This window comes from Colletotrichum destructivum, chromosome 8 (assembly GCF_034447905.1).
Source record: "Colletotrichum destructivum chromosome 8, complete sequence".
NCBI classification, from domain to species: domain Eukaryota; kingdom Fungi; phylum Ascomycota; class Sordariomycetes; order Glomerellales; family Glomerellaceae; genus Colletotrichum; species Colletotrichum destructivum.
In genome coordinates this window covers 3,188,304-3,214,420 of record NC_085903.1, presented here as the reverse complement: position 1 = coordinate 3,214,420, position 26,117 = coordinate 3,188,304, and the positions used below count along the sequence as shown (strand labels likewise).

The 26,117-nt window shown below is 52.1% G+C and overlaps 8 protein-coding genes across 8 annotated transcripts; 4 read left to right on the top strand and 4 right to left on the bottom strand.

Moving 5' to 3' along the window:
- Positions 1-588: 588 nt before the first annotated feature.
- On the bottom strand, positions 589-3,129 carry CDEST_12850 (Putative AMP-dependent synthetase/ligase domain, AMP-binding, AMP-binding enzyme domain, ANL). Its single transcript, XM_062929006.1, has 4 exons — positions 2,655-3,129; positions 1,595-2,595; positions 1,437-1,540; positions 589-1,370 (listed from the first exon to the last, which is right to left on the bottom strand). The coding sequence occupies exons 1-4, from the start codon at positions 2,968-2,970 to the stop codon at positions 1,118-1,120; spliced, it is 1,674 nt and encodes a 557-aa protein (XP_062785057.1). The 5' UTR covers positions 2,971-3,129; the 3' UTR covers positions 589-1,117.
- Positions 3,130-5,405: 2,276 nt separating this feature from the next.
- On the top strand, positions 5,406-7,100 carry CDEST_12849 (Putative F-box domain, leucine-rich repeat domain superfamily, F-box-like domain superfamily). Its single transcript, XM_062929005.1, has one exon. The coding sequence runs from the start codon at positions 5,694-5,696 to the stop codon at positions 6,897-6,899; it is 1,206 nt and encodes a 401-aa protein (XP_062785056.1). The 5' UTR covers positions 5,406-5,693; the 3' UTR covers positions 6,900-7,100.
- Positions 7,101-8,768: 1,668 nt separating this feature from the next.
- On the top strand, positions 8,769-12,373 carry CDEST_12848 (uncharacterized protein). Its single transcript, XM_062929004.1, has 3 exons — positions 8,769-9,244; positions 9,307-10,181; positions 10,237-12,373. Exons 1-3 carry the CDS (start codon positions 8,991-8,993, stop codon positions 12,126-12,128), a joined length of 3,021 nt encoding a protein of 1,006 aa, XP_062785055.1. The 5' UTR covers positions 8,769-8,990; the 3' UTR covers positions 12,129-12,373.
- Positions 12,374-12,416: 43 nt separating this feature from the next.
- Positions 12,417-13,548, bottom strand: CDEST_12847 (Putative short-chain dehydrogenase/reductase SDR, NAD(P)-binding domain superfamily; the record flags this gene model as incomplete). The annotated part of the gene is made up of 5 exons (XM_062929003.1): positions 12,417-12,499; positions 12,573-12,764; positions 12,824-12,936; positions 13,004-13,364; positions 13,458-13,548. 5 exons carry the CDS (start codon positions 13,546-13,548, stop codon positions 12,417-12,419), a joined length of 840 nt encoding a protein of 279 aa, XP_062785054.1.
- A 41-nt stretch (positions 13,549-13,589) lies between these two features.
- CDEST_12846 (Putative serine/threonine-protein kinase, active) lies at positions 13,590-17,031 on the bottom strand. Its single transcript, XM_062929002.1, has 5 exons — positions 16,581-17,031; positions 16,048-16,505; positions 15,928-15,984; positions 14,941-15,867; positions 13,590-14,882 (listed from the first exon to the last, which is right to left on the bottom strand). The coding sequence occupies exons 1-5, from the start codon at positions 16,625-16,627 to the stop codon at positions 14,215-14,217; spliced, it is 2,157 nt and encodes a 718-aa protein (XP_062785053.1). The 5' UTR covers positions 16,628-17,031; the 3' UTR covers positions 13,590-14,214.
- A 1,739-nt stretch (positions 17,032-18,770) lies between these two features.
- Positions 18,771-21,527, bottom strand: CDEST_12845 (uncharacterized protein). Its single transcript, XM_062929001.1, has 2 exons — positions 20,008-21,527; positions 18,771-19,901 (listed from the first exon to the last, which is right to left on the bottom strand). The coding sequence occupies exons 1-2, from the start codon at positions 20,258-20,260 to the stop codon at positions 19,081-19,083; spliced, it is 1,074 nt and encodes a 357-aa protein (XP_062785052.1). The 5' UTR covers positions 20,261-21,527; the 3' UTR covers positions 18,771-19,080.
- Positions 21,528-21,763: 236 nt separating this feature from the next.
- CDEST_12844 (Putative zn(2)Cys(6) fungal-type DNA-binding domain-containing protein) lies at positions 21,764-23,744 on the top strand. The gene has a single exon (XM_062929000.1). The coding sequence runs from the start codon at positions 21,934-21,936 to the stop codon at positions 22,993-22,995; it is 1,062 nt and encodes a 353-aa protein (XP_062785051.1). The 5' UTR covers positions 21,764-21,933; the 3' UTR covers positions 22,996-23,744.
- Positions 23,745-24,192: 448 nt separating this feature from the next.
- Positions 24,193-25,960, top strand: CDEST_12843 (Putative auxiliary Activity family 9; the record flags this gene model as incomplete). The annotated part of the gene is made up of 4 exons (XM_062928999.1): positions 24,193-24,241; positions 24,302-24,487; positions 24,544-24,714; positions 24,774-25,960. The coding sequence occupies 4 exons, from the start codon at positions 24,193-24,195 to the stop codon at positions 25,055-25,057; spliced, it is 690 nt and encodes a 229-aa protein (XP_062785050.1). The 3' UTR covers positions 25,058-25,960.
- Between the last annotated feature and the right edge of the window lie 157 nt (positions 25,961-26,117).

Here is a 26,117-nt window from a genome sequence, read left to right as displayed (position 1 = left end):
CAGTTCCAAACAAATGAAATGCGGATCGCCTCGTCCCGAGGCACACATACCACGCTGGGGCTAAGTACGGCTCGCCGCATGTGGTGTTTTGCCGCAGATCAACACTAATACTTCTGCCGTTCAAGAGCATTGCCATCCCATTTTCATTTCGAGTCAGGTGTTCGAGAAAAGAATTAACGCCGTTTGTCAGGTTGCAAGCTTTACTGACTCAACGAAAGACGGCAATTGGAACGATCCCCAGTCATGTCGAGAAGATAGCGCCCGCTTGGACCAGGGGCACGGCGGTTCGAACACTTAGTCTCAAGGCTTGTCGATGCACTGTTTCCGAGTTGGGCCGTTTCTAAACCTTCGTCTTTGGACGGCACACGCATGAGGCCCTCTTCGAATAATACAGGTCCTGTGTTGTACAAGTAGTACTTCAGTTCAAGACATTATAATGTGCCGATGGGGTATGGATCAGACGTTTCCTCGCAGTTAGCTATAGGGAACAATCACATTGATGATATCGACAGAGTTATCCTCTGCCGAACCATTACGAAGCATGCCCGAGGATAACGGAAGTGGCGAGTGGATGGCGGCTCTGATGCCAGGTTATGAAGCCTCATCCGACTGAGATTCAATGATGATGCCGACGACGAGGAGCAGGTGTGGCGGGTGATTGGAACGAGCTGGAGGGCATCTATCGGCCATTGAAGGTTATACCAGGCTGGTTATAGGAAGATGAAAGTACCGTACATACTACACGCTGTGGCGTTGAGAATAGCTAGCCTTCCGAGTTACTTCAGATGGGTGTTCCTCGGGGCTGTGCCCTGAAGTTGTGCGAACCCAGTGTCGCTCCGGGATGAAGGGGGTGAGAAGTTTCTTTGCCAACCAGCAGTTAGCCACGTTGGCCGTCGAAATTGTGGATAGCTCCGTCTGGAACCAGCGCTGTTATGTACCGGGCTTGTACATACGAACACCCGCAATGCCTTGCGACTCCGTTGGTAAAAACGGTCGGTTGAAAGGCCCGGAGACACCAAGACGGGCTTACGTCGCCTATCAAACCCTCGGGAGCTCTGACCAGGAGCGATATTGGAAGACTTTGCCGACCTAGGTATATGCGCAATAGCATAGGACGTCACAAGCGCGACTTGGGTCCTTTCGACTCTGCTAAGACCGCAGCATCCCTCTTGGACCACTCTCGCATCACTTTCCTCTGGATCTTCCCGCTGGCCAGCTTTGGAACCTCATCGACGAACACCACGCCGCCTACCAGCGCCTTGTGCTTGGAAACACGCCGCTTGACCCATTCTTGTATGTCTTCGGGCTTGACATTCCCTCTCGACACGTCTTGGATGGCAACATAGGCTCTGGGCCACTCGTTTCCGTCACTGATGGACCCTTATGTTAGATATCCGAGCGTTCTGCTGTCCTAGGCATCTTTTTCCATAACTTACATGGCAATTCCAACCACGGCAGCATCTGCGACATGTTCGTTTTCTAACAGGACGGCCTCCAGCTCGGCGGGGGCGACCTGCAGAGCGTTTACTTTGATTAGTTCCTGGAAACATATTAGCTGGGGGCCTGAGACCACATATTCAGAGAAAATGCTCACCTTCTTTCGATCCACGATCCAGAAATAGCCTTCCTCGTTGCAGACGGCGACATCTCCAGTCTTAAGCCATCCGTCTTGGTCCAGCATCTCCCGGGTGGCAGTCTCGTTGCGCCAGTAACCAAGACAGATATTGGGACCTCGGATGCAGAGCTCGCCCGGTTGACCAACGCCAACCTCCTTGCCCTCGTCGTCGATCAACTTGCACTCACAGTTCGGAATCAACTTGCCAACACTGCCATTGTCATCCTTGACACCACCAGGGACCACGATACCTCCACAAGTCACTTCCGTCATCCCCCATCCTTGGTTGATCTGCATCGAAAATCTTCTTTGGCACTCGTTCTGAAGCTCTCGCGATAACGGAGCAGCTCCACAGAGCATTTCCTTGACGCTTGATAAGTCGTAACGGGCAGTTTCTGGACGCTTCGAAAGCATCACCAAAACTGGCGGCGCCACCTGCAAGGTTGTAATTTTGAACTTGCTCACCGCGAAGAGAAAGTCCTCATATCGGAACTCTTTCATGACATAAATAGGGATGCTCAACCTCATGGCCATGAGTATGGCGTAAAGCTGACCGTAGGCGTGATAGAGGGGCAAGAACCCGATCCACCTCTCCTGCGGCCGACGCGCAAAACTGTAAGGCTTTTCTACGTATCTCATGAAGATTGTCTGTTCGACGTTGGCTATTAGGTTATAATGAGAGACGCACACTCCTTTGGGAAGTCCGGTAGTCCCCGAGGAATAATTGATGGTTGCAATCGTTCTGGTCGATTCTTCCGCGTCAAGTTCTGGCCAACGATAAGAATCTGCCTGGTTCGGACTGCCAAGCATTTGCCTCCAATCTGGGACTCCATCTCGTGATTCGTTTTCATTCTCTGAGAACTGAAAAACCCGGCTCCGGGGAATATTAGTTTTGTCAACCGCCTCAAGAATCCGTTTGATGTGAGCTGGGTGAGCAAGCACCACCTTGGCCGCGGTGTTAGTCATTTGGTGGACAAGCTCTACGAGTGATTAGCCTAGGCGTTGAAGCGTCAAGCATAGTTGAGGAGACATAACGAACCAGGAACTGTGTATGCTGGGTTGGCGCCACTAAAGATGCACCCGACAGACACAGTGCCAAGGTAGGCCACCGGCACGAATATTTGGTTTGGTGTGCACATCATAACGACATCCCCGTTTTGAAGTCCAAGGTTCTGAAGGCCCATGCCAACTCTTTTCACCCACTGTAGCATTTGTCGTGGCGACAGATTGATGCGGTCATCTTCGCTATCGATCCAGAGAGGCTCGCTAGATGGTGTTGAGTTCTCGGGGAAAAGGTAGGAAAGGACATTCGTCTTCGGTATTTCCAACGAAGGATAGGGCGATTTAAAACCCATCTTGAAAACAGCTCTCGAGGGGCTTGTGCTTTTGAGACGAATCGGCGTTGACACCTCAGCCTGAGGAAAGGTGGAGCCGGTCGAGCGAGAGACTTGTTGTCGTATATCAGAGTACACAAGGTAAGTGTTGGGAGAAGTGCAGCCTTTGATCTAAATAACCATGCCTTCACATCCCAATCAAGAGAAGGGGTATTAAAGTGTTTTCCCCAGCTTTAGTAGTTGGTTCCAGTTAGCTTGGCCATGTCGACCCTCGGATCGTCTCGGTAAGAAGCGGCCAATATGCGGGGTAGGTAATTGGGTTTGACGTAGCTACCCGAACCTCCCGGATGTTTAAGAGGAGATCAGTCCAAATAGCTTGGTATCCGGAAAGGTTCTGGGTATCGAGGCTGCTTTCTCAATCCCTAAAAGACGGACCATTCTTCTCAAGCCGCCAACTCACCACCTCGAAGTTTGGAACGAACTAGTTGACCGCGTTCATGTGGGAACTCCAAGGGTTAGTCCCGCCTACCCTCTAGAAGTGAAGAGTGCGCTCGCGACTGGAGACTCTCGAAAGATGGGCATAGGTATGCCCACTACGTTCCTGCTAATAAGATGTTCTCAGGTAAATATCACATCCAGGAAGCTGGATGGTGAGCAGGGCATCGACCGGGCCGTCGAGAAGTTCGACCATCTCTCCATTGCATACATGAGATTAGCATCGGATTTGCTACGAATATCGAGTATTTCAAAATCATTATTAGTAGTCGGGTATGATACGTTAAGGGAACTGTTAGACGAAAGTTTTGAATGAATTTATCACATGTAATTGAGTACAGAGAAGCTATGTACTCTACACTGGAGACGGAGCTCTTGTGATGCCTTGGCGGGCGCATCGAGTGGTGCAAACAAGCCTGTTGTTGGTGTTTGCCAAAGATGAAGATGCACATGGGCCATAGTTTTCCGTTTGAGACAGGCCCGAAAAGCATCAAATCGAACATCATCGCTGTGGAATTTTTCTCATCCGAGGGTTGATGCAGGGTCTGATCCAAAGGTGGGCCGCACCAAGGACATGAGTAGCAGTAATTGGCCTCTCAGTTCGACTCGGCAACGTCTTCGGACTCGCCGAGTCGCAGTGTTCCCTGTTCGCCGGCAGCAAAGTTACGATTGGTGGCTTACTTGAATTATGACCAACCATGATGGTGGTAACAGGTCAATGCCGATCATCAGCTTCGAGACGGCGTGAATATCGATGTCAGAGGTGCGCATTTGGCTCCGGGAAGGATGTCAAAGAAGGACAGAGAAGGGACAGGAGGGATGCGGGAATTTGAACACCGTCTAGATAATTTATTAGCGCTTCTTCCTAGGTAGATACCTGACTTTCCCTTTGGTTTCTTTCTCCCAACGCAACATATGGTGACTCAATAGGCAGGGTTTACCCGTAGAGTTTTATCACGTCAGGCTGCTGACCAATCTTCCGGATGATACGACACTTCCCTCTTAATAAGTTACATCGTTGTCATCAGACAATGTCTTCCTCATTATCGATCATTCGTACACACTCACCGTTCTTTCGCGGTCGCTCAACTCACAGGTCAGCACGTCAGGTTGACCATGATGCTTATTGATTCTGTGAATACTCTCAGCATGTTGATGTATCTTGAGAGGCAAACTAAAGCCAGAAACCGGCTTCTGTTGAGTCCTCTACGCTACAAAATCAACATTTTCATCACGCTTCATACAAGAAGACCGTATAGTCCATGTTTAATTGACTTACTGCCGCCCTCATACATCCTCTAGAAGTAGGTTCGTTCTCTTTTGCATGAGACCCATGCATGCAGAACTTGGCGTGACACTTAACAACCAACAACTTGACATCGAGTGTCCCACAACATCCCATAGGGACGTCATTCACCTGCAGGGTGCTGTTGTTTGACCAATAGTCGAGGCAAGTAGCTATTCCAACAGGAGCTTCGCTGGGTGCCAAGCTGCCGAGTCAAAGAGCGAGTGCCAATGTCGTCTTTCTGAATCGAGAGCAATGCCGATTAGTTTCCCAAGACGCCCTATCATTATGTGGGTGACACCATTCGATGACGGTCGCAGTCGTTTGTCAATTCGGGTACGGATAGTTGGGATGCTGCTGACCTCGGTCTGTGCGGTTCCGGGTGCTGGGTCCAAGCGGGGCATTGACTACAATTTTGATGGAGAAGACCGAGACTGCGCCGGAGTTGTCCCCGGTCGAAGAACCCACCTTCCGGACAAGTACGTATTTTTCCCGAAAACATAATATAAGTTTACCTACAGTACATATAGTACCTAGGTACCTACCTGGAGTAAGGTACACAGGTCTGTATGACACTTGCACTTCTGCCACACTCCAGCCACAGTGGCCGTGCGCTGCAGTGGCCACCTTACGATGGTTGCAGCTGAAATCCAACTTCCAAAGTTCAAACATTCCACACAGCTTTCATCACCAATCCGCCGCATGAGGTAGATAGATGTTGGGCCCTAGTTCTCGTGCAAAATCGTTCGTCGCTTCATTTTGGCAGCTTTTTCTTCTTCTTTGGACCCCGTCACTAATGTAAACCTCTCTGGTTACCTCTCTGGTTTAATCTTACTTTTTATTTAACCCGCTCAATCCACAGACGCCAAATCGCCCCGCTGTTCCCGCAAGGCCTGTCGGCTGAGGAACCCCACGATACGAAGATAAGACCACTGGGATCCCGGGTTCATATTCGGCAACGAGTATGCTGCTCTTCCCTGACGGCGACACCAACGGCGGCGATGCCAGACGTGATCGCCTTGCTGCCTTGCCCGAGGAGCTGCTCTTTGAGACGCTCAACCAGCTTTCTCAAAAAGACTTATGCAATGTGTCGCGATTGAACAAACGGTACCACAGGCTGGCCGATGCCGTCTTGTACAAAAGCGTTCACTTCCAAAGCCCGGAGCTTCATCTCACATTCAGCGAGTCACTAGGCCGTCGGCCACGGCGTGGTTCAGCTATCAACGAGGTGAAATTGGTGTACCCTAATGAGGAATTGTCGCGACTGGCTTTGGACGGACCTGTCCACAACTCTCATTACGATCCCACGCGCTCTGATACCCTCTCGCGCACGCTCTCCGTCATGTCAAACTTGGAGAAGCTCGACATTGCCGTGCCAGACGTTCTATTGCGCGGTATCGGGACCCTGTTCAACGGACCCTTCGACTTGGCCTACCTCAAGGAGTGTACGCTCTTCTACCAGTGCCCCAACGACGCCTATTGGGACCTGCGAGAAAACATTCACATATTTGCCCACCCAACGCTGGAAACTCTGGTAATCAAGAGGGCCAAGCTTGACGAGAAAGGGTTCGACTTCATGGAGCGGCCGCACGAGACAGCATTGAAAAGGTTGCATTTCGTTGAATGTGACATCAACGACGATGGGCTATCGGACCTTCTCGAATTTCCAGAGGGACTGGAGGAGTTCGTGATGACGCAGACGTCGGAACCGAGACCAGAACTGGAGGAGAGTTCCGACAATTTCGCCGACTACGTGCTCGCGCTCACATCTCAGGCGCACTCTCTGAAGACGTTGACCATCGATTCACCGACGCTTGGGTGCCGCAAGCCATTGAGAATGAGAGAGTTTGAGGCGCTCAAGACAATGCGAATGAACTGGGATTATCAACTTTTCGGTCAAACGTCCAATAAACCACGAATGCACTCGGTCGGCCTCCCGCCCGAAATGGAAACCTTGGAGTTCTTCAACGAGATGGGCACGGATGAGGAGGTGACAGACCTCTTGCTCTACACCGTCCAGACTAGGAACATTGTCGCTAAGACGTGGAGGACATTCGTTGTGGTCGAGGGCGACGAGGGGGTGTCTGCAGAGATTAAACAAGCATGCAAAGAACAGGGTCTGAAGCTGGATATTATTGGTGGCTTCGACACGGAAGGCGACCTTGACTAGAAGAGGAGTTGGGCGAACTTGGGTCTCATACTAGAGGATAAACAGTTGGTAGACAGTCTAGAAAACAAACCAAACAACTGATGAGAGCAGACGGAGAATAGACAAAAAACAGGCTAAGCGGACACGAAGCCTAAACGACAATGTATGAAGAGGTATAAACTAGCAATGTTTACGCTTGCAGTTTATTGCTCTCAGTTCTCGGATGACACGTCCCGTGCCCTTCCTGTAGCACAAACACTATAAAAGGGATAGGTAAGTTGCGGTGTGTGAGACATTGCGATGGATTGAACCATTTATCCCGAGCGGGATCCGGTGGTCTCTATTACGTTGTCGCCGTGAGCTGGGTGGTCAATAGCCAGCCTCAAGTATGGCTTTGGAGGGCTTAGAGGCTGAAGGTAAGGCCGGTGAGTCTTTTCCCACATCCCTCAGCTTGATATCCGTTTCAGCATTCTGCCTGCGCGCCCGATCTGTAGTCTTCCCAATCAGAAAGTCACCCCCCCTGAAGGTATGGTCAAAAGGCGAGACATTTGAGGGTGAGATACCCACCAAGCTGCAGGTTGCGGGTTCGGGAGGTCGGGGATGCGCATGACCAACCATAGGGTACGGCTCCAGACCGAGATGGACCAAACCACCTGCATCAATGCTAGGCAGGAGTTGATAATCCAGTGAGAAACGTGTTCTGCCGCTTGCCCCTTTCACCATCAGTGAGTACGAGTGGGGGAGGAGGAGGAGGTGGGAGACCGACGCGCAGCAGCACGATCCCGACGCGGTACCATTGGTTCTGGCTCCTCTATTTGGGTGGATTGAGGACGCGGAGATAACGCGGGGTTACGTCACTGGTTATGAATTGGCTTGCATCTTCCCCGTTCATCCGCTCCTCCCTCATGTTCGGTTTCCGACTTCCAACCTCGCCCTGGCGTCGGCACAGCGTCAACGTGCTCGTCCAAACCGTCAAGGCCATGATAGTTTCACGTTCAATCCGCCACGTCCCGTCACCCGGAAATGGCAAATGAGAAACCCACGATCCGCCCTTCTTCTCAGGCCCCGCTTGGATACCGATCCGCTGTGAGCCGTTAGAGAAAGGTCGAAGAGAGGAACCGGTCCAGCCAGAACTTGACTTGCCGCGGGCAACCGTCGCCAATCAGTCTCTTCCTTTTGTGGTGACGGGCGGGCCTCTTGTCATCCCCGCATCCGACGTGCAGCCACATGGCCTCGAGGCAGCAGAGGCTCATCCTCTCTTGTGTCGCCGGACAATCCATTGCCGACTTGGGACCTTGTATTCTTCCCCCGCCCCCTACCCCTACCCGCGCGCTCTCCATGTCCTCAAACAGATGGCCGGGCCAGTGCCCAAGCTGCAAGCCCTTTCCTATCGACCCACTATCCCCAGACCATCGATTGTGGGTTCGGCGGAAGGATTCAGGCTCCCCCATCTGGGGTAGTGGATGGTCTGAAGGCGCTCTCTCAGAGGCAGTATGGTGGCGTCTCAAGGATCAAGTGCCAAATCATTGATAAGTGTTGTGCCGTGAAACCGGGTTTTTGGTAGGACCACGATGTTGGCTCAAGATCGGAGCGCTGGCAAGTTCCCAGGACTGACAAGTCTTGAGTTCGGATCCAGAGAGCTTGCTTCCAGTCCAGTCTAGGGGCAACAGGATGTCTGTTACGTCTGCTACCTTTTGTGCCTGCGCCTGCGCCTACACCACCGCATCTTACCACATCTGTCGTTTCTCGGGATCCACAGTCCTGCCGGTGGTCTATACGGTAAGCCGAGCCGGCAATCCTATCCTGACCAAAACTTGCAGCAAGTCGTGAAAGAGGGGTGGTTTGCGTGACACTTCCACGCCCCATTTGTTTATCGCATGGCGGGCTCACCTGTCTCTCGATGTTCCTGAGCTTCTTCGTCTCTGAGGCTTAAGTTCTTGACGTCGAGACTACCTTCTCAGAGCTTACCATCTTCCTGTACGCCTTCTTCAACCTCACATACAATACGCGCACTCTATTTCATGGACTAACTGACAGTCCGTCATTGCAATCTGAGCCTTTTCCCTGTTGGTGCCCTTGTAGGTTCTGTCACGCAACACCACTGTGTACAGAATGACTTTCATGAAGGGGAACAAGTCAACCTTGGAGGAAGCTGCTGAAGTCGCTGCCCAGAAAACAATTCCTTCTCGCACCCCAACATCCAGTCCCGGCAGCAAGCCACAAGTGAGGCATAGAGCCTCTGTTGCATGCGCCTCCTGCCGCGACAGGAGGATTCGGTGTGTGGTTCCGAAGGGCGAGTCCGAGTGCATTCAGTGTAAAAAGGCCAGCAGCGAGTGCATCATCAAGAATGACGACGAGCGGCGACGGTACGTGTACAAGATCATGGTTCCCAGCCCAATGAAATCTACAACCCTGACTCTGACAAAAGGCCAATATCGAGGGCATACATGTCCTCCCTGTCTAACCGTATCGCCATGCTCGAGCACATGCTTCTGGACAATGACATCCAACCCCCTCCAGCAGTACATCCCCCAAAATCGAGACATGAGGCTACAGGACTCTCAAAACAGTCAGACGAACAACGGAAAATCCTGGCTAAAAAGTCCATCGGTCCGGAGGCCTCTTCTCTGTCGGATTCAGGGAGCGAAGACTGCACGGCACAAGATGGCGGCCTTGCCAAAGTCGCGTCGGTCACAAGATCGGGATTATGGCCAGTGTTGAAGGATCAATCTTCTTCTCGCACAACCGAGCCGAACCAGGAAGAAGTTAACCACCGTTTTCTGTCGACGAGAGGAAATCTGTCATTTGATCGGCTTTCTGGACAGCTACGGTTTTTCGGGCCTACGGCTAACTTTCATTTGTATCGAAATGAATCCGGCGACCAGCTTCAGTGTCGCCAGCCGTCGGAACAGGTTCGTCGAGCCCAAAGCTGTCTCCGGACCCTCAACAGCGTGACCCACGACTACCTCATGAGTAACTTCTGGACGCATTACGACAGCACGCTTCGAACCATACCTAGAGAGTCGTTTGAATCTGCCCTGGAGTTGCAAAACCGAAAGTTTTACTCATCATTCCTGCATGTTTCAATCCTAGCCATAGGGTTCCGCTTTGCTGATCCCTCCCGAGAAGATGTCAAGCAGATGGCAGTGGGAACCCGCGAGAGCAGCCTGCACAGAGAGGCCAAAAATATGGCTGAATCAGAACTTGAGAAGCCTGGCGGTATTCCTAGCGTACTGGCTCTCCTACTTCTCGGCGATCTGGAGTGCGGCGTTGGCAGAGATAACTCTGGTTGGATGTATACAGGTGAGCCTGGAGAAAGACTCCTACTTCATGTGAACCCTTCTAATATGTTCTCCAGGAATGGCCATCAGGTTGGCTTTCGACATTGGGCTTCACATTGACTGCCGTGACAACGGCATGAGCGAACAGGAGGTCGACATCCGTCACATGGCGATGAGAGCCTGCGTGTTATATGACAAGTATTGGGCGCTGTTTCTTGGTCGGCCAACGAGTATTAAAGATCGGGACATTGACCTCGATTTGCACTCCAGGCGGTTTTCTAAACCGAGTTCCCTCAAGGAATGGCCCGGGGTTGCCGACAAAGTGGACGATGTTGAAGAGATCCAGACCCATCTCATAGACCTGATGGAAATCTCAAGTCGTATCACTGAAATGAGAGGCAAACCTCAAATCCACGACATCACTCATGTAGACGGTGATGGCAAGTGCAGTGGAAGCAGCGATGAAAAAGACGCCGCGTATTTCCATGCCATCGAAATCGAGCGTCGACTTCGAGATTGGCACAGGCGGCTACCGGAACATCTACAATGGAAATCTGCCAACATCGAACACGCCGCACTCAACTACTTTCTTCTGCATCAGCAGTATCATGTTTCCATGGTATTGCTTCATCGTCCATGGGCGGAAAATGGTCGGAAGACCGGCGACGAGATGAGCACTGGTCAGTACGCAATTCCAGGTCCAAGCTCAGGCTCAAGAGACGCCTCACTTCAGCACCGCAAAGACTCTCCAGAGACCAACGGCCCCTATACGAATATAGAAGCCGACAGGATGGCGTCTTCTCGTAAATTATGCAGCTTTCACGCGATGTGCGTAGCAAAGATCTTCTGGCAACACCGCCAGAGATTCGACGGTACCAAGATCTTCATCACGGGCGTCCAGCACGCTGGCACAGCAGCCATTGCCTTGATAGCAGCATCCACGTACCATCGCCGCGAGCCAGAGAGTCGAACGTATCTCAGGTGCCTTGAGATATTGGCCAGTGCCATCAGTGACATGGGTCAATCGTACCAACCGGCGGCATGCATGGAAAACCTTCTGAGAGAGGTTCTTTTGAAGCTCCGAAACGACATCGGAGACCCTACTGACCTTTTTACGCCACTCGTTACATTACTTGGTAGCGGAAAATGGGTGCGTTCGAGCTCGAACTGGAGATGCAGCTCAAACAGTACATACTCAGTCCTGCCGGAAACACGCGAAGCAGACGCTAGCGATGAACACCCGCGGAAAAGACGACGTCCGTGTTTCAGTGGTGGTCGAAGAGCATCGGAGTTCAGCCGCCCAACTTTGCCATTCTTCACTGAACAGCTACAAGAAAAACGTCGCAGGTCTTCGCAAAGCTGCTTTGCTGTCGGTAACCGTCCACTGTTCGACCTGCCCGCATCTACAAAGAATGGCGATAAACACGAGCACTTCAACCTGGCCTTTCTCAAAGGGTCCGACAATGAGCCAGAAAAAACATCAAAAACCACGATCAAGACAACTGGGAAGTCGATTCTTGTCACACCGCCGTCTGGCAGCTGGCCAATCGTAACATTTGACGAGAGTCCGGTGTCTACGTCCCGGAATGCAGACTTTGGGTACGATGAGCTGATAAGCGAAAGTGGCTCAGGGACAGCCGGCTTCAGTCCCGATTCGACATCAGTCGCGCAGAACAGTGGAATAGGAGGCGAGAGTGCCGTTCTACTGAAGCCAGCGGCATCACGACCAATCCTCGGCGATCAGATGAATCGGAGGGTTACTGAGAACGAGGAAAAGAACTCCAGTACATCGCCGGCAGTCGGTCTTTTCGGCGGAGGCATGGGCTGGATGGGCAGCGAGATGGACCCCAACATGATGGGCTCGGTGAGTCTTGGTGACCTGGTGCAGAGCTCAATCGCGGACAAGGTGGTCAGGGATAGGACATGTGAAGCCCCCAGAAACCATGAGCTGGATTTTATGAGCTTTTGATACAGTATTAACCGCATCGAAACCGAAGTAATTCAAAGACGCAACCATACGAAGGCCAAGGCGACGTTTTACCATATGTCGTCAATACCACTGTCATCGGCCAGATCCTCATGTTGGATTTGACATGCGCCTTGGGACAAACCATGAAAACAATATCAATTCGGAGTGACTGCATAAATGCTGCACAATGCTCCTTATTTTGGCTCTACTCCAAGTAATGAAAGGCACCACTCCACCTCGCTGCTACGAGCCAGACGGTGTGAACAAACTTGCATGTTGGCCTCAATACTAACGTGCCGTGAGCCCACCGTCAGCAACCAGACCGGCGCCTTGCATTAAGCTACTCATATCGGAAGCAAGAAAGGTGATGCCTAGAATTCAAATCGATGATCGGTTAGCCCGCCAGAAGAAACCTGGAAGGGAAGGGAGGTAGACGATTCTCACAATCAGCAATCTCCTCAACAGTGCCCAGACGCTGGAGCGGTGTATCGGCGATGTAACGACTTATCGCACCCCCGGGCTCTTGTGCAAGAGCAAGAATGGTCGGTGTCGCAATGAAGCCAGGGCAGATGGCGTTGATTCTGATACCGTGAGGTCCGTACGTGTTGGCATCGCTCTTGGTCAGGCCCATCACTCCTGGAAACCTTGTGTCAACAGAAAACTCACTGCCAGGTTGGGTCGATTTGGTAGCTCACCATGCTTCGCAGTCGAGTAGGCCGTCTGGAACAGGAACGGCGCGGGCGACACGACGCCGAGGACGGACGCGACGTTGATGATGGCGCCACGGCCCCGTCGGAACCCCAGATCCCTAGATGCTCACATCAGCAGCAGCGCGTCTTATACCATAACTAGGCTTCGGGGGCCATTGCGCGTACTTTTGGTTCAGCATGACCTTGATCTCCTCACGCTGGCATCTCCACACCCCATGTAGATCGATGTCAACAACCCGGAGAAACTCATCTTCATCAGACTCATGCGTTGACCGACCACTGCCTCCGATTCCGGCATTGTTCACGGCGACGTCGAGACGCCCGAAGCGCGACACCACCTCGCCGATGCTGGTATTCACTTCCGAGGCGTCGCGGACGTCAAGCGGGAGGCAGAGGACTTCGGCAGTGGGATACAGACGCCCTAGGACGTCGGTTGTTGATCCGAGAGCCTCACGGTTAACGTCAGCAAGAGCGAGGCGTGTGATGCCGTTTTTCGCGAATGCCAAGGCGGTTTGTTGGCCGATACCTTGTAGGCCAGATCACTCAGCGTCAGTTTAAAGCCATCACGATCCAGAAAAAGCATGCTGCATGGTGTTTTGGGTCACATGGCAGGGTTTACCTGAAGCAGCGCCGGTGATGAAGGCAGTGCCTCGAAGAAGCGACGCCATTTTTTTTTTTTGAATGAGGTGCAGATCAAGGCCCTCGGCCATGGTGGCTCGAAGCGCCTATGAGCTCTGCTGCACGGACACTTGGCGGAATGTAATGGAACATTATGGGATGAGACAGTGATATCTGCCGTTCTCCGATCCTGCTTGCGGACGACCAATCTACTGTCATAAGCCTCCATTGGTATGAGCTAGGCTGTATCGGTGGAAAAATCGCGCGCGTCCTTTGCGGGGTGAAGCGGGATGATCGCGGAGAAGAACACACGGCCTCAGATTCGGACCAGGACAGCGTCTGATTACTACTACGCGTGACGGTCATCTCATAGCCGCAGAACACAGCTCCATTGATCCCCGGGCAGGACGGCACATTGAAACCGGAGAATGCTACAGCCCTACTGCCTACCTGACACGACCTGCAGATTGAATAATACCCAGCCGAATGCACCCTTAGATAAGGGGGTCGGCCGATGAAAGCAGAATCGTTAGCTAATGCTACTAGAATAGAAACCCGCCCGAGACGTAAAGCAACGTTCATAATGCCATCCATCACACGTTTTTGTGACCGACACTCATCGGCCATCCCTGAAGACAATTGGGATCCAACCGGGTGCTTAAAGTCGGTGGCATGTTCAGTCAATGTAGGAGTCGCCTTGTGGTTCGTGTTCGAACTTCTCAAAATCTTGCCAATGCATCCGATCTTATGAACTTAAATCATGACAGATGCCATGTGTTGGGTCCCCTTGTGCACAGAGAGTTCCAGTGACGGCCAAACCAGAGAACAATCAGGTGCAGAACGACCAGAACGACACTCCCTCGCAGGCCCCAGGCCCAGGGTAGACCATTGGGCATACGTCTACTTGTCTCCCGCCCATATGGAGTGAGCGGCCTCGTACCGGCGCTGGCAAGGCCAAGGTCGAGCGCAGCCAGCATCACCAGAGGTGCTGCAATGTTTGGACTAACCATGAATGGCCAACAAGGGCGCGTCAAACTGAGCATCTTGCTCAGGAAAAAGCCGAGCCGGAGGACTGCGAGGAGAGGATTGGCGTTGTAGCGCACGATCTGACTAGCTCGCATTCTTCCTATCATGAGCTTGTGCCGCAAGGCTTCGAAAGGCGTGGCGGGAGGCGGCATCAACAGGGGCGGCGAGTTCAGGGGCTCGTCTTTGCTGGAATCCACGCTCTCTTCCCGTTCGGGGGATAGACGGATGAAACTGTCTTGACTGCGCGAGGAAACCATTGCCTGGGCCTGAGGTCGAAGCCTCGGTGAGCCAGAGTCCGACTGTTTCTGAGAGCCGGCTCGTGAAGAATCGGCATCAGCTGCCCTACTAGGAATGTTGTAACCTTCTTGAGACGATGGATACCTCGCTTGCTTATGGGGATCTGCGACGAAGTCAGCTTGATAGATAGCGTAACCTCTAGAAGTTGATGAGAAACGAACCTGACACGGGGGTGCTTGGGGGCATTGGGGAGTCCAGACTCTGAATCCGGCGCCCATTGATACCCATTGACGGGCTTGAGCTCCTACCTCGAGGGATACCATCCACACTAGACTCTGTCTTCATTGCGCCCAGAACCTCGCTTGCGCTTGGGCGTTGCAAAGGGTCGAGGGCAAGTAACTTTTTGAGAAGCTGGTACAGCTTTGATGGGAGGTCTGGCCGCTCTCTACGCTCGTCTTGGAATCCCTGCCAGTCTGTGATTTCCGCGCGCAACTCATCGATGTCCTCTAGTTCCTCGTTGATCGTATTGGCGCTACGATAAGGCAAACGACCAAAGCACATAAAGTAGAGAATCATTCCGAGAGAGAAAATATCGGACTTTGTGGTGAAGTTGGCGTAGCGCCCAGTTGAGTCTTTCTTCAAAACCTCTGGGGCGCAGTAGGAGATTGTTCCGGTCGATCCAGTTGACTTGCGGACCATGTTCTCCGACTGAACCTCGCCGAAGTCACTGATCATACAGAGCAGCCCGTTGCCTTCACGATGTAGAAGACAATTGCTTGGCTTGAGGTCACGGTGAATATAGCTGGCAGCGTGAAGATACGCCAGTCCAGAGGTGATGTCTTTGAAGAGGGAGAATATTTCCTCAAAAGACAACAGTCTTTGTGAATTGAACTGGTCGCGGGGAAGTTCGAGCTGACCCTTGGACTTGCGGCGCATCTGCGCTTTAAGCTGCTCCTTGGTGGACTCCTTCGGTTGGTCGCCAATGATGTACTGAAGCAAATCGCCGCCATTACAATATTGTTGCAGGATGAAGGCGCATGCTACACTGGGGCCGAACCGAGTCAATGTGACATCTTCAAGCCAAACGTGGCGGTAAGAGACCAGGTTCGGATGTGATAGCTTGGCGAGCAACTCAACTTCGACGAGCACTGAAAGGATCTGGTTTCAGCAGAGATTGGTGGGAGGAGCTTGATTTGCAAATGGCGTACCTTTTTCGAGCCATGCATGATCGTCGCCAACGGGCACTCGCTTACATGCAAAGTGACCTTGTAAGGGTCAGATAACAGTCGTATTTCGTGCAGACACGTCTGTTTACGGAGAGCACATACCGAGATGGCAGCCGTCAATTTCATGGCGGACGAGCAGCACCACGCCCTTACCCCCACGGCCAAGCTCCTTCTCCTCGACAAAGAAAGTTTTGAAGTAATTGGGGCTGAAGGCCTCACGGCGAATGCGGCTACCCTCCTGAACGGCTGGCGTGCTCGAAATAAACTCGGCATCCTCGGTCTCGTCTATGACCGCAGCTTGCGGATGGGGTAAGCTTGGTTGTACAAATCGGCGGATGGGACTGGACGGAGGGTGATCGACGCGAGCACCGTGGCCGCCGGCTCGCAGCATGCGGAAGTAATTGGGGTCGACGAAAGACTCATGATGGCGAGTGCTGTCAAACTGGCGCTCTGGGGAGGATGATCGCAAAGGCTGGCGGCAAGTCGGACACTCGGACAGGCCTCGAATCTCGAGTCGTTGGGAGGAGGGATCGCGGACGACGATGGCGTTACGATGGCGGCTAGAAGACGGGCATTAGGAACAACAGACCAGCAGAAGAGTCAATTAAGGAAGGAGAAAAATAAAGGCGACGAACAGGACTATCTCGCGACCTTCTCGCGGGTGGTATGGAATCAACGACATGGCTGTTGCTTCAGGGTGGTGGTGTTGCTCTGGGTCGTCAGACCAGCAGAAAATCCTCAAGCATGGCCAGAGGCAACAAGAGATACGGCGTTCGTTTGCGGGTGCTTTAGAGTATCCGGCCGGAGATCGAAGTAGTCGAGGGTCAGGTCACAAATGATGTGACTGATGGGTGCGCCGTGTTGTTGTCGGGGCAGACGGGCGAGCGACAGAGCACGGGTTGCGATGGTCGCGGGGTGTCGGTGGAGAGATTCGATGGCTTATAAAAGCTCCGGCGTGCCGATATTGTTTGGGGTGGGTAAGTTCAAAGTAGGATGCAATCGATCAATTAATGCCTGGGTGCTGTAGGTAGGGTAGCTGCCCAAGTAAGTGTTCAGCGTCACCAGGTGATCAGATTGAAGTAGAAGTGGTCAATTAGTACCTACCCAGGCAGAAGAGCGGAAATGTTGTTAATTCTTATGACCTCACACTGTCCATGGACCTCGATAATACCCCACCTGGCCCCGCACGCCGGAGCGTTTGAACCGCTCTATGGGGCGCCGATGAGTCCGTATCTGCCGACAGCCCCGCCAACCCACACTGTACTCTCTCTCTTGTGAGGTGCTCTTGCACCTCCCAGGTTTTGCATGTGTACATGGCATCGGCCATGTTCAAGGAAAATCGTTGAATCTCACACCATTCCCTTGGATTAGGGTTTGACATAATTATGATTGTTAGATTGCTGTACAATGCTCGACATGCCATCTATTAGCTAGGTCTGTCTTACCAGGCCGGCTTCGTGGCTGTGGCACAGGGCGACATGGACAATCAAGTTGATGCTGCTTGCAATAGCAAGCCAAGGCGCAGTGAGTTGGGCGAGTTCTGGAGATAAATGAGCGACTGATTTTACTTGGTAGGGATGAGTACCCGCCAGGCAGTGTGTGTCTTTTGTGATGGAATCATGGGAGCTTTCGGCTTTGTGCCATGATGAACAATGCTAAAAATGCCTTTCAGATGGTTTGATAAGCAACTCACCTGATCAGTCTCTGTTTACATCTTGGTACATAACATGGGAAAATCGGGTTGATCCTGGCAGACAAGTTGACTAGGACAGTAGCCTGTCACGTTTGCGCTGCTCAGGCTGGCCCAAGTGTTCGAAACGGACGAACCGCTGGCGTTCGTATAAATAAAGATACAGCCAGTTATCCGTCGCCTCCACTTCACCCACTGCCTAGACCTGTCTACAAGCTGGGACATGTCAACGCAAGGTCTTCACCCACCACTGCTGTGGTCACAAGACAATTGACCTTGTTAAGCAATGCGACGTCTTCAAGGGCTCCGGTATTTCTCAGACCACCATCATCAACAATTGATACACCTGTATCGTGCGTAGGTGTATGTGGCATGGGCAGCTACGAGCAGCGAGCCCGCCATGGGGGTCCGGTTTTCCGCGTTGGTGGCCCTGAAACTAGCCGGCGATGACCAGCCTGACCGACACTTGGAAGATTTGATAGCCCAGGCCTCCCTCGTTTAAAGCTGGTATCAACGACACGGTCATCGTTTTTTATGCTGCTGTCGTCAGTCATGACACGTTGTGCAAATGAACGGATAGGCCACTCACCTCGCGAGGTGTTGTAAACACGACGCCGTTAGTTGCGGGCAGTAATTAACGCCTAATACATCTATAACCTGCCACACACGAGGTCGTACGCCTCGGACATTTCTGACTATGGCTGATGAGAACATTGAGACACGAGAAAGATACGACGTCGTTCTAAAGGATCTCAGTAGCACCAATTTTAACATTCAATGGCTTGGAGATGCTGCTAGGTTTGTCTTTACGGTTCTGAAGTTTTGTGTCGCCAACATTGGGCCCGGCGACGATGTACTCCATCTTTCTCTCGAACATCGGCTTTTCAAACTGGGACATGACCACTTGAAACCGAAACAGTCAATACAAACCCGATTTCTCAATTGGGTTCCAGTGATAAGATAGAGGAGCATGAGACCCTTAGGGCCTTGCTCATCCCTGGATGGTAACTTCAACATCCGCACGTCTAGCGGCTTCACGGGATATCAGTATATTCCGTGAGGTCCAGCTCTGAGAGGGTCTATCTAGTAGATAACGTGGGAGGAGGTGCAAAATCGGTTGGAAAAGGTATAGCCAGGGGGAAATCGATGACAATTACTTATTGAAAACGATCTGGAATGATACGGTCCGCTGGGTTCTAAGAAATAGCATATCTTGTCCTGCATGGTATCTTGTATGTACAGACCGCGGCCACCGTAGTATTCCATCCGTGTTTAGATCACATGTGCCTCCTTTTGCGCCGATTGAAGATACAGTGATGAATATTTTGTTGCGACAGGAAAAAGAAAAAAGCCATGCACCAAAAGGGGAGGGGGGCCGTAACACGTCCATGTCGATATGCCATGCATGATCCCGCTTTAGCCTTGAGATCGTTATTGAGGATAGCTTAGGATATGTCCCGATCATGAAGCATCTGCCATTTGGTATGGGAAAGGTTGATGTGTGCTTGCAGTGCTTCGGCCGATTCGTACTTGTCTGTCTTGCCTGACGGCACACATAAACAGCAGGCAAACTTATTCCTGTCGGAGTGCGATTTGGCCAGAAAGCGGCTAGACATTCGAAACCCTTCTTTAAGGACGACAAAGTCCTTGTTGTCGGGTAGCAGCGCCTTCCATCGGTAGCCACACTTGCACCTCTTGGGTGTCTCCGGGATGCTCTTAGAAAGGTTGACTTGGAAGGTCATGGCCTCAGGGCAGAACATGCTGAATACGCTGACCTTTGGGCGGAGGGGAAAGGTGCCGGTGCTGCTGGCGCCAGCCTCGGAAGCCGCGAAGAGGGAAGCGGCGTCGCTGCTGGTGGGTTTGGGTGTTGGCGGAGTCGGAGGAGGCGAAGGAGGTTCCGATTGAAATGGTGCCTGGTCCGTGGTGATGGTCATGGCTGTTGTCATCTTGTCGTCGTCATCGTTATCGCCGTCAACGTTGTCGCCGTCTGTCGGGCTGGCCGGGTATCGTGAAATTGAACGGTTTTGGCACGGCCGAAGCTTGGGGACAGGGAGACATCTGGGCAAACTAGGGCGACCGCCTGCGACGCGAAGATACAATTCTGCCAGGGCCCTTACGGAAGCAACCCTAACGGACTCGGAAATATGTATAATGTCTGAGAGATTCAAATGACCAGTCAAATTGGACTGGGTGGAAGCCCGGCGCAGTAGTGACACTCGGCTGTTGAGGTTGAACAACTGGTTGCAGAGCATATCCCGACATGGTGCTATAATTCGTCCCTATCAGTACAAGGATTCACTGGTCGAGATTATCAACGGATGACCGCGGAGGAGCAGACCACACACGGAGGAAACATTGAGAAGGTAACTTACCATCGCCCATGGAGAACTCTGCTCCGAGTATGGCGAATCCAACATCGTACGTCTGCTTGATTTGGTGGCCGGACGCACCCAAAGATGTGCTCAAGGCACAGTTGATGATATCCCTCTGGCCACCAGACTCTGTTGTTCGACAATAGTGGTTGTCAACGGCGCGGTTCCTCTTCCAACGCGCGTAGTGCTCTGCTCCGTTGGCGAAGAGCTCGGTGAGAGCCGATACTGCCCCGACGACTGTTGTTGGCTCCATGACGGTCAACTTGACAGCATCATGAAGAGGTGTTGAGTGGTTGTGCGTAACAACAACCGTATTAAGTGACGGGGACCGGGAAGGAAAGAAAAGAAAATGGAGGGAAAGATTGAGGAATGCTAACCAATGGAGCAAGGGGATGGCAAAGTAATGTACGGAAGTGGACAGGCATGAGCTAGCTAGCTGACAGCCTAACAAGACCAGGGCGAGCTGAGGGAGACTTTTGAGTAACTAAAGAGCAAACAAAACACCTATCGGCAGTTACCAAGCGCGACTCAGGACAAGCCTTGAATAAGATGTAGATTGAGGGGTGGATTCCAGTTGTGTGGGAGCCAAACGTGCGTGCGAGTCTGTTCCTTTTCTTTCACTTCCCTCGTGTTCTGTGCGACCCGACGGGCCTGGATTGAGGAGATACCTGGGGGGAGGACTCAAGGAGACTACACTAGTAGATCAGAACAGCCAGACAGGAGCGATGGGCGGGCAAGGTTGGAGCGAAGGTGGCGTTGGTTGGTGGACGCCAATCTCACGACTCGACATGCGACCCGTCCAAACGGGCGCACGGGAACTCGAGGGGCAGGTAGCCGAGCTGACACGACAGCAGGCTTGGATTTAGCATGGGCAGCCTAGGCCAATATATGCCTGTCATTCCTGTTGGTTAGAGTCATGTGTGAGGATACCCAAAGGTTCTCGTCGGAACGGGGTGGTCAATGATGCTAAGATTATCGTAGCCTGAATAAATGTGGTGGATATGAGTGAGGTTGAATGGAACGATAGGATTCCTGCTCATCTTCGGAAGAGGCCGGATTGCCCATGGAAGCAAACAGGTAGAATGAATAAGAAAGCATAATGGCGCTTTCCTTGGCGATTGCTGTGCCCTCCAGATGCCTGGGCTCCAGTCCTACACAAGTGGCTCTGAACTCCATGTGCAGTGCCTGTCGATTTCTTCAAAACATTGCCCCAGGCTGCTGATCTTCTGTAGACTGTTGGACCACCCTTGTCTACATGGTTTTGACTGATTGACGACAAACAGGGGGTTCGAAAAGGTTCGAATATGTCGCTTGCGTAAATGGCGAGGGGTTCGGATGACATGTATGCTTTTGATGAGAACAAACGCGACCAAGCCGCCTGTGCTCAAGCTTGATCAATGGTCAGAACCTTCGCAGGATTCAGGAGCGCCTCATCGGCAGCCAAGGCAGGGCAACCTAAATTGACTGGACTTGGTTTGGTCTGGTTGGGGAAGGAGTTAATGTATGTCCATCGAAAAAAGGCTGAAATGAAATTTAGCGTTCTGATGAGCTTGCGGGCGCTACGGATACTTAGGTGCGGATGCTAGCGCTACAAGTGGAGTCGGTCCCTCGGCCCATCCGGCGAGCCAGCCCCGAGATGTGGATGATGAGGTCCTGGCCTGATTGGTTGTTCGACAACAGGTGTGTATACATCCCTTCTTCGCGAGCTGCATCCCTTGGCATGGCGACCCCTTCCCCTTCGTTGCCTTGCGGTCAACCCTCTGCAGTCCTTCAGCCTTTTCTTTCGCCATCTCACTCCTCAGAGGAAGGCTACTTACCTGTGGTACCAACAGTCAGGCTTGGGCTGCGAGAGCAACCATTCTGTTCGCACCGTCAAAATAACCCCTTGCATCTGACAGAAGAGGCGACGGGAACCGCTGCGCCAACATGCCACCTCCTCGGCGCCGGCAGAATCGCCAGAGCTGTGACCGCTGTCACGCTCACAAATTGCGATGTCCGAAGCAATTTGGCAGTGTCGTCTGTACGCGTTGCTCCAAGGCCGGGGCCGCTTGTGTGTATAGCCCTGTAGGGACATTTCCGCTTTACCAGGACCTTTCCGCAACATCCAACACTCCGCATCTTCCCCACGAAAACTTCGACTGGGGAATCTTCTCTTTTGATCAGTTCGAAAGCCCCTCTGATATTCAAAATCCCGGGGCTCCTCCCTTTGATGAGGCGACTGAGACCAACATCCCCCTTGAACCCCGAGCTCAATGCTTCCATGGCTTGTACAACATCGCTGTTACACTAAAGAAAGCCATGAGCGGCCTTCCGCCAGTTGCGAAGTTCCACGTGTCTGGCGCCAAGATGAAAGAGCGTTGTCTCGAAGTTTCCAAGCACTACAGCCTCAAGAACTCGCTCGAGGTGATGCTTAACCAGACCCAGAACCTCGTCGACACGTACCCTGAGACGGTCAGACTAGCACTGGAGCATCTTCCGAATGATGAGTGCTGCCAGGCAGACTGCATACACACTTACGAGTCGCATCTTAACCTCGGTGAAGACCCCTTTAAAACCGCGGCGCATCTGGCGACCAAAGTCGACTATCCTTTGCTTAAGCTCTTGCTATCCTGCCACTATCAATGTGCAGACATGATGGAACTTGTGCTCTGCCACACTCAAGTCTGCTTCAAGTCTCACGCAGCTGCAAAAGAGCAAGGAGACGACCCCCATCAGTTTGAGATCCCTGAGCTCAGGATGGGTTCTTTCACCCCCTCGCCGCGTTTTTCGCCCTCTATCGTCACAGCTATATTGATAGATCTTCAGTCTTCTCTGGCTGGCTGTGTACTCAAGCTCACCACTGCGCTAAAGCAGTTCGACCAAGGCCTCGGAAAGGAGGGCCGTATAATCTTGCTAGAATGCGACCTGCTTTCGGAGAGAGCGCATTCGATTGTGGAGAGCCTAAAGAAGTTGCGTGGACCTCTCACCCAGGCCGGAATCCTCGAGTGAAGACCACGGACTGCAACTTGACGTCTCGATACAATTTTGTGTTACTTTGAGAGGCTCTACTGGGTTCGCCCGCCAGCTGCGCAACTTGGCTCTGGATGGAACATGCCCAAGCTTGTTATGGGTTTCGGCAATCGAGGACACGACCTACAAAGGCACCCAAGCGGGAATCTACACCAACGTCGTTAGAGAGAAAGAAACGAAGACCACGAAACATTGGAATGAGACGTTGAATCGCCTCATATGTCGTGCATCTTCCTATAGAGGTGTTATAAAGGCGTATTGATATGGCTCGACCACGGTTGTTTCAGCACCGATCGGCGTCCTCGGATGTCCTCGACACAACATCTGGAACATGTAAAAGACTGGGCTACCATCTAATAGCTTGAGCTTACCACAGCTAAGTTAGGAACGACGCATAAAGATAATAATGGATGGGTTCCGAGAGGTACACTTATACAATGCTCCTAATTTCATGGACCGCGACACGTCACTACCCAGACACCTCCTGTTACTGTACTTCAAGCTACAATCTCTTTAAGCCAAGGCTATAGGTGGCTGGAAAAAACCGCGGCAAATCGACACTCCGACTTCAACGCAGAGGTTTACTACTTCCCTAAGTCAAAAGCTCGATCTTCGAGCTGGTCCCGACAGTTGCATACTCTATCAACCGCTTGAATGAAATGGCTGCATCCATCTGATGACCGTTGGCCGATGTCGGTAGTTGTTGGCGCGGTTGAGATCGTGGACAGTAGCCATCTGCTTGGCCTAGCCTGAAGTCTTCGATACGATATTATTTCGACGATATCACTCAAAATAGACTCATGATCTTTGATCAAATCTGCGCCATGCAACAGTTATATGACCATGCAGCCCAACATGTTGGTATAAAGGCCACTCTTCAACAGCCGGGCAACTTTATCCGTCGGCTGTTCAGACGTCGGCGGGCCAACTCCGTAAAACGTCTCATCAAAGTCTTTAGCCTCAGACTGCATCCTACACTTGGATGTTCGAGTCTATCACCTGTGGTGACAAAACCATGTCCTTGTGCGTTTGTATAAGACCCTGCTGGACTGCCTCAATTTGCTAGGTTGAAGACGATCGACTCAGGTGATAATCCATCATCATTGGCATCCCGAACGGACACGAACATATTGGTTAAGTTTTTGCTATCCACAAAACAAGAATCCGGCTCTAGAGATGAAGCTTCTCGTTGTAGTCTGTCTGGCTCTCTACGCCTCGGCTCATTGTACGTTCAAGCTCCGAAACCCTTGCTTTGAGATTCTAGACAGGTTTGACCTGTGACTAGACGTCTTCCCGTCTGTCACTTACAACGGAAAGACCACGCAAGACTGGGAAGTCGTTCGAAAGACGGCAAACTTCCAGTCCAACGGACCTGTCACCGATGTCACCAGTTCACAGATGACGTGCTACCAGCTAGCGCCTGGCAGCCAAGGAGCCAAGGTTCTGGATGTTACGGCTGGGTCTACTCTTGGTTCGCATACATCAAGCCCCCTTCAAGACAACTAGTACTGACAGCGGAATTCCAAGGTTACAATGTCAAAGCCTCCGTCTCTCACCCCGGCCCAGTCAACTTCTACATGGCCAAAGCACCGGCTGGAACCAGCATCACGAACTGGGACGGCTCTGGCAGGAATTGGTTCAAGATTTACAACGATGGGCCGACGGTCGGTCCTGGTGGGTTGGCCTGGCCAACGAACGGTTCAACTCCTTTGCTCTGCAAGCCATTGTGAAACTTCCTCTAACTGTCACGTTCACAGGCAAGACGACCATCAACGTCCAGATCCCCAAATGTCTCGCGGATGGCGAGTACTTTCTTCGCGTCGAGCACGTTGCCCTGCATGGCGCCAGCAGTCCTGGTGGTGCCCAGCTGTACATCTCCTGCGCTCAGCTTCGCGTCAGCGGGGGGTCGGGCATGTACAAACCCAACCTCATGTCGTTCCCTGGGGCATACAGCGCGAACGATCCTGGCTTGGTGGTAAATATTTACTACCCAGTTCCTACTAACTACAAAGCCCCAGGTGGTGCACCTCTGGCTTGCTGAGTATTGTTGAGGAGTGTTGTGAGATTCCGGGTGATTCTGCCTGCTGGTTTGAAGCTGGCGAGGAAGACCATTTGGGTCACTTGGACTGCCAAACATCCTGCCGCCCCCTTCATAGCAACATGCACTAAGAATTCGGGTTTTCACATCTTCAACTGCGTGGTGACTATCAAACTTGTAAGCCCGAGAACTATTACCTAGCCTGGAGACCCCATCCTTCCCCTTTCGGCCGATATCCGTCACAGCTACCATGATGTAACCCCCTATGGAAGAATCATATGCGCACACGTCCCAAGACCAGCATGCTAGTGCTTTATTTGAGATGGCCGACGCGGGGAACTCACGGGTAGTTAATTAAGGTAAGAAGGGGACCTGGCTTTGTCTTGCTCTGATGGCCGTGAGGAACTAACTTTTCAAGATCCGGCAAATGCGCTTCCACATTTGCGAAGGCAAGCCGATGCAGCCGACGCGACTGGTCAAGATAACTCTCATCCGGCTTGATGGCACCAAGAACATCCATGGATCGCGAGAGAACCAACGATGCTGCCAAGGTCGCCGTCAAGGGGGTGTAAAATCTCCCTGCCATTGAAGTCGGACATGAGCCTTAACGTAGGAGAGTTATGTAGTGATGAATTCTGGTTCCAAGGGTCTGACGATTGGTGCCCATACTGGTTCGGAGTGTAGCCAATCGCCTCAGGGATCCGGGATCGGGGATCCCTTCATAGGCTTCTTACAATAAACCGGGGATCATCATCGATATAAACTCCTTCGACAGGAAAAGCACCATCAAGGGTGGGAACTCCAGCTCGCTGCTGGACTGACGTGACCAGATTCGATAGAGGTATCATCCATGAATTTGCGGTTAAGAAGGCTTGAATCTCCGGAGAGACCAATTCAGGCGCGTTTGGTGAATGGCATTGTATGTCGTTGGGAAGTGGCAGAGCTCAGACGCTTTGTGGCTTGAAAACTAAGGATGATCCACGCCCCGATTATCGAATTATCAGTTCAATATGTACCCTTTAGTGACTTGCTCTTTCATATTTACATATCTTGATTTACAGAC

Excerpts from the sequence above, each read along its gene's own strand:
- CDEST_12845 (XM_062929001.1), bottom strand. The coding sequence starts at position 20,260 with ATGGAGCCAACAACAGTCGTCGGGGCAGTATCGGCTCTCACCGAGCTC. Across the intron at positions 19,902-20,007 it reads AGAGTTCTCCATGGGCGATG|CACCATGTCGGGATATGCTC; the intron begins GTAAGTTACCTT and ends GACGAATTATAG.
- CDEST_12848 (XM_062929004.1), top strand. The coding sequence starts at position 8,991 with ATGACTTTCATGAAGGGGAACAAGTCAACCTTGGAGGAAGCTGCTGAA. Across the intron at positions 9,245-9,306 it reads AATGACGACGAGCGGCGACG|GCCAATATCGAGGGCATACA; the intron begins GTACGTGTACAA and ends CTCTGACAAAAG. Across the intron at positions 10,182-10,236 it reads CTCTGGTTGGATGTATACAG|GAATGGCCATCAGGTTGGCT; the intron begins GTGAGCCTGGAG and ends TATGTTCTCCAG.
- CDEST_12849 (XM_062929005.1), top strand. The coding sequence starts at position 5,694 with ATGCTGCTCTTCCCTGACGGCGACACCAACGGCGGCGATGCCAGACGT.
- CDEST_12846 (XM_062929002.1), bottom strand. The coding sequence starts at position 16,627 with ATGTCGTTGATTCCATACCACCCGCGAGAAGGTCGCGAGATAGTCCT. Across the intron at positions 15,985-16,047 it reads AATTGACGGCTGCCATCTCG|GTCACTTTGCATGTAAGCGA; the intron begins GTATGTGCTCTC and ends GACCCTTACAAG. Across the intron at positions 14,883-14,940 it reads CCCAAGCACCCCCGTGTCAG|ATCCCCATAAGCAAGCGAGG; the intron begins GTTCGTTTCTCA and ends ACTTCGTCGCAG.
- CDEST_12844 (XM_062929000.1), top strand. The coding sequence starts at position 21,934 with ATGCCACCTCCTCGGCGCCGGCAGAATCGCCAGAGCTGTGACCGCTGT.
- CDEST_12850 (XM_062929006.1), bottom strand. The coding sequence starts at position 2,970 with ATGGGTTTTAAATCGCCCTATCCTTCGTTGGAAATACCGAAGACGAAT. Across the intron at positions 2,596-2,654 it reads CCCAGCATACACAGTTCCTG|AGCTTGTCCACCAAATGACT; the intron begins GTTCGTTATGTC and ends AATCACTCGTAG. Across the intron at positions 1,371-1,436 it reads GCCGTGGTTGGAATTGCCAT|TGACGGAAACGAGTGGCCCA; the intron begins GTAAGTTATGGA and ends AGGGTCCATCAG.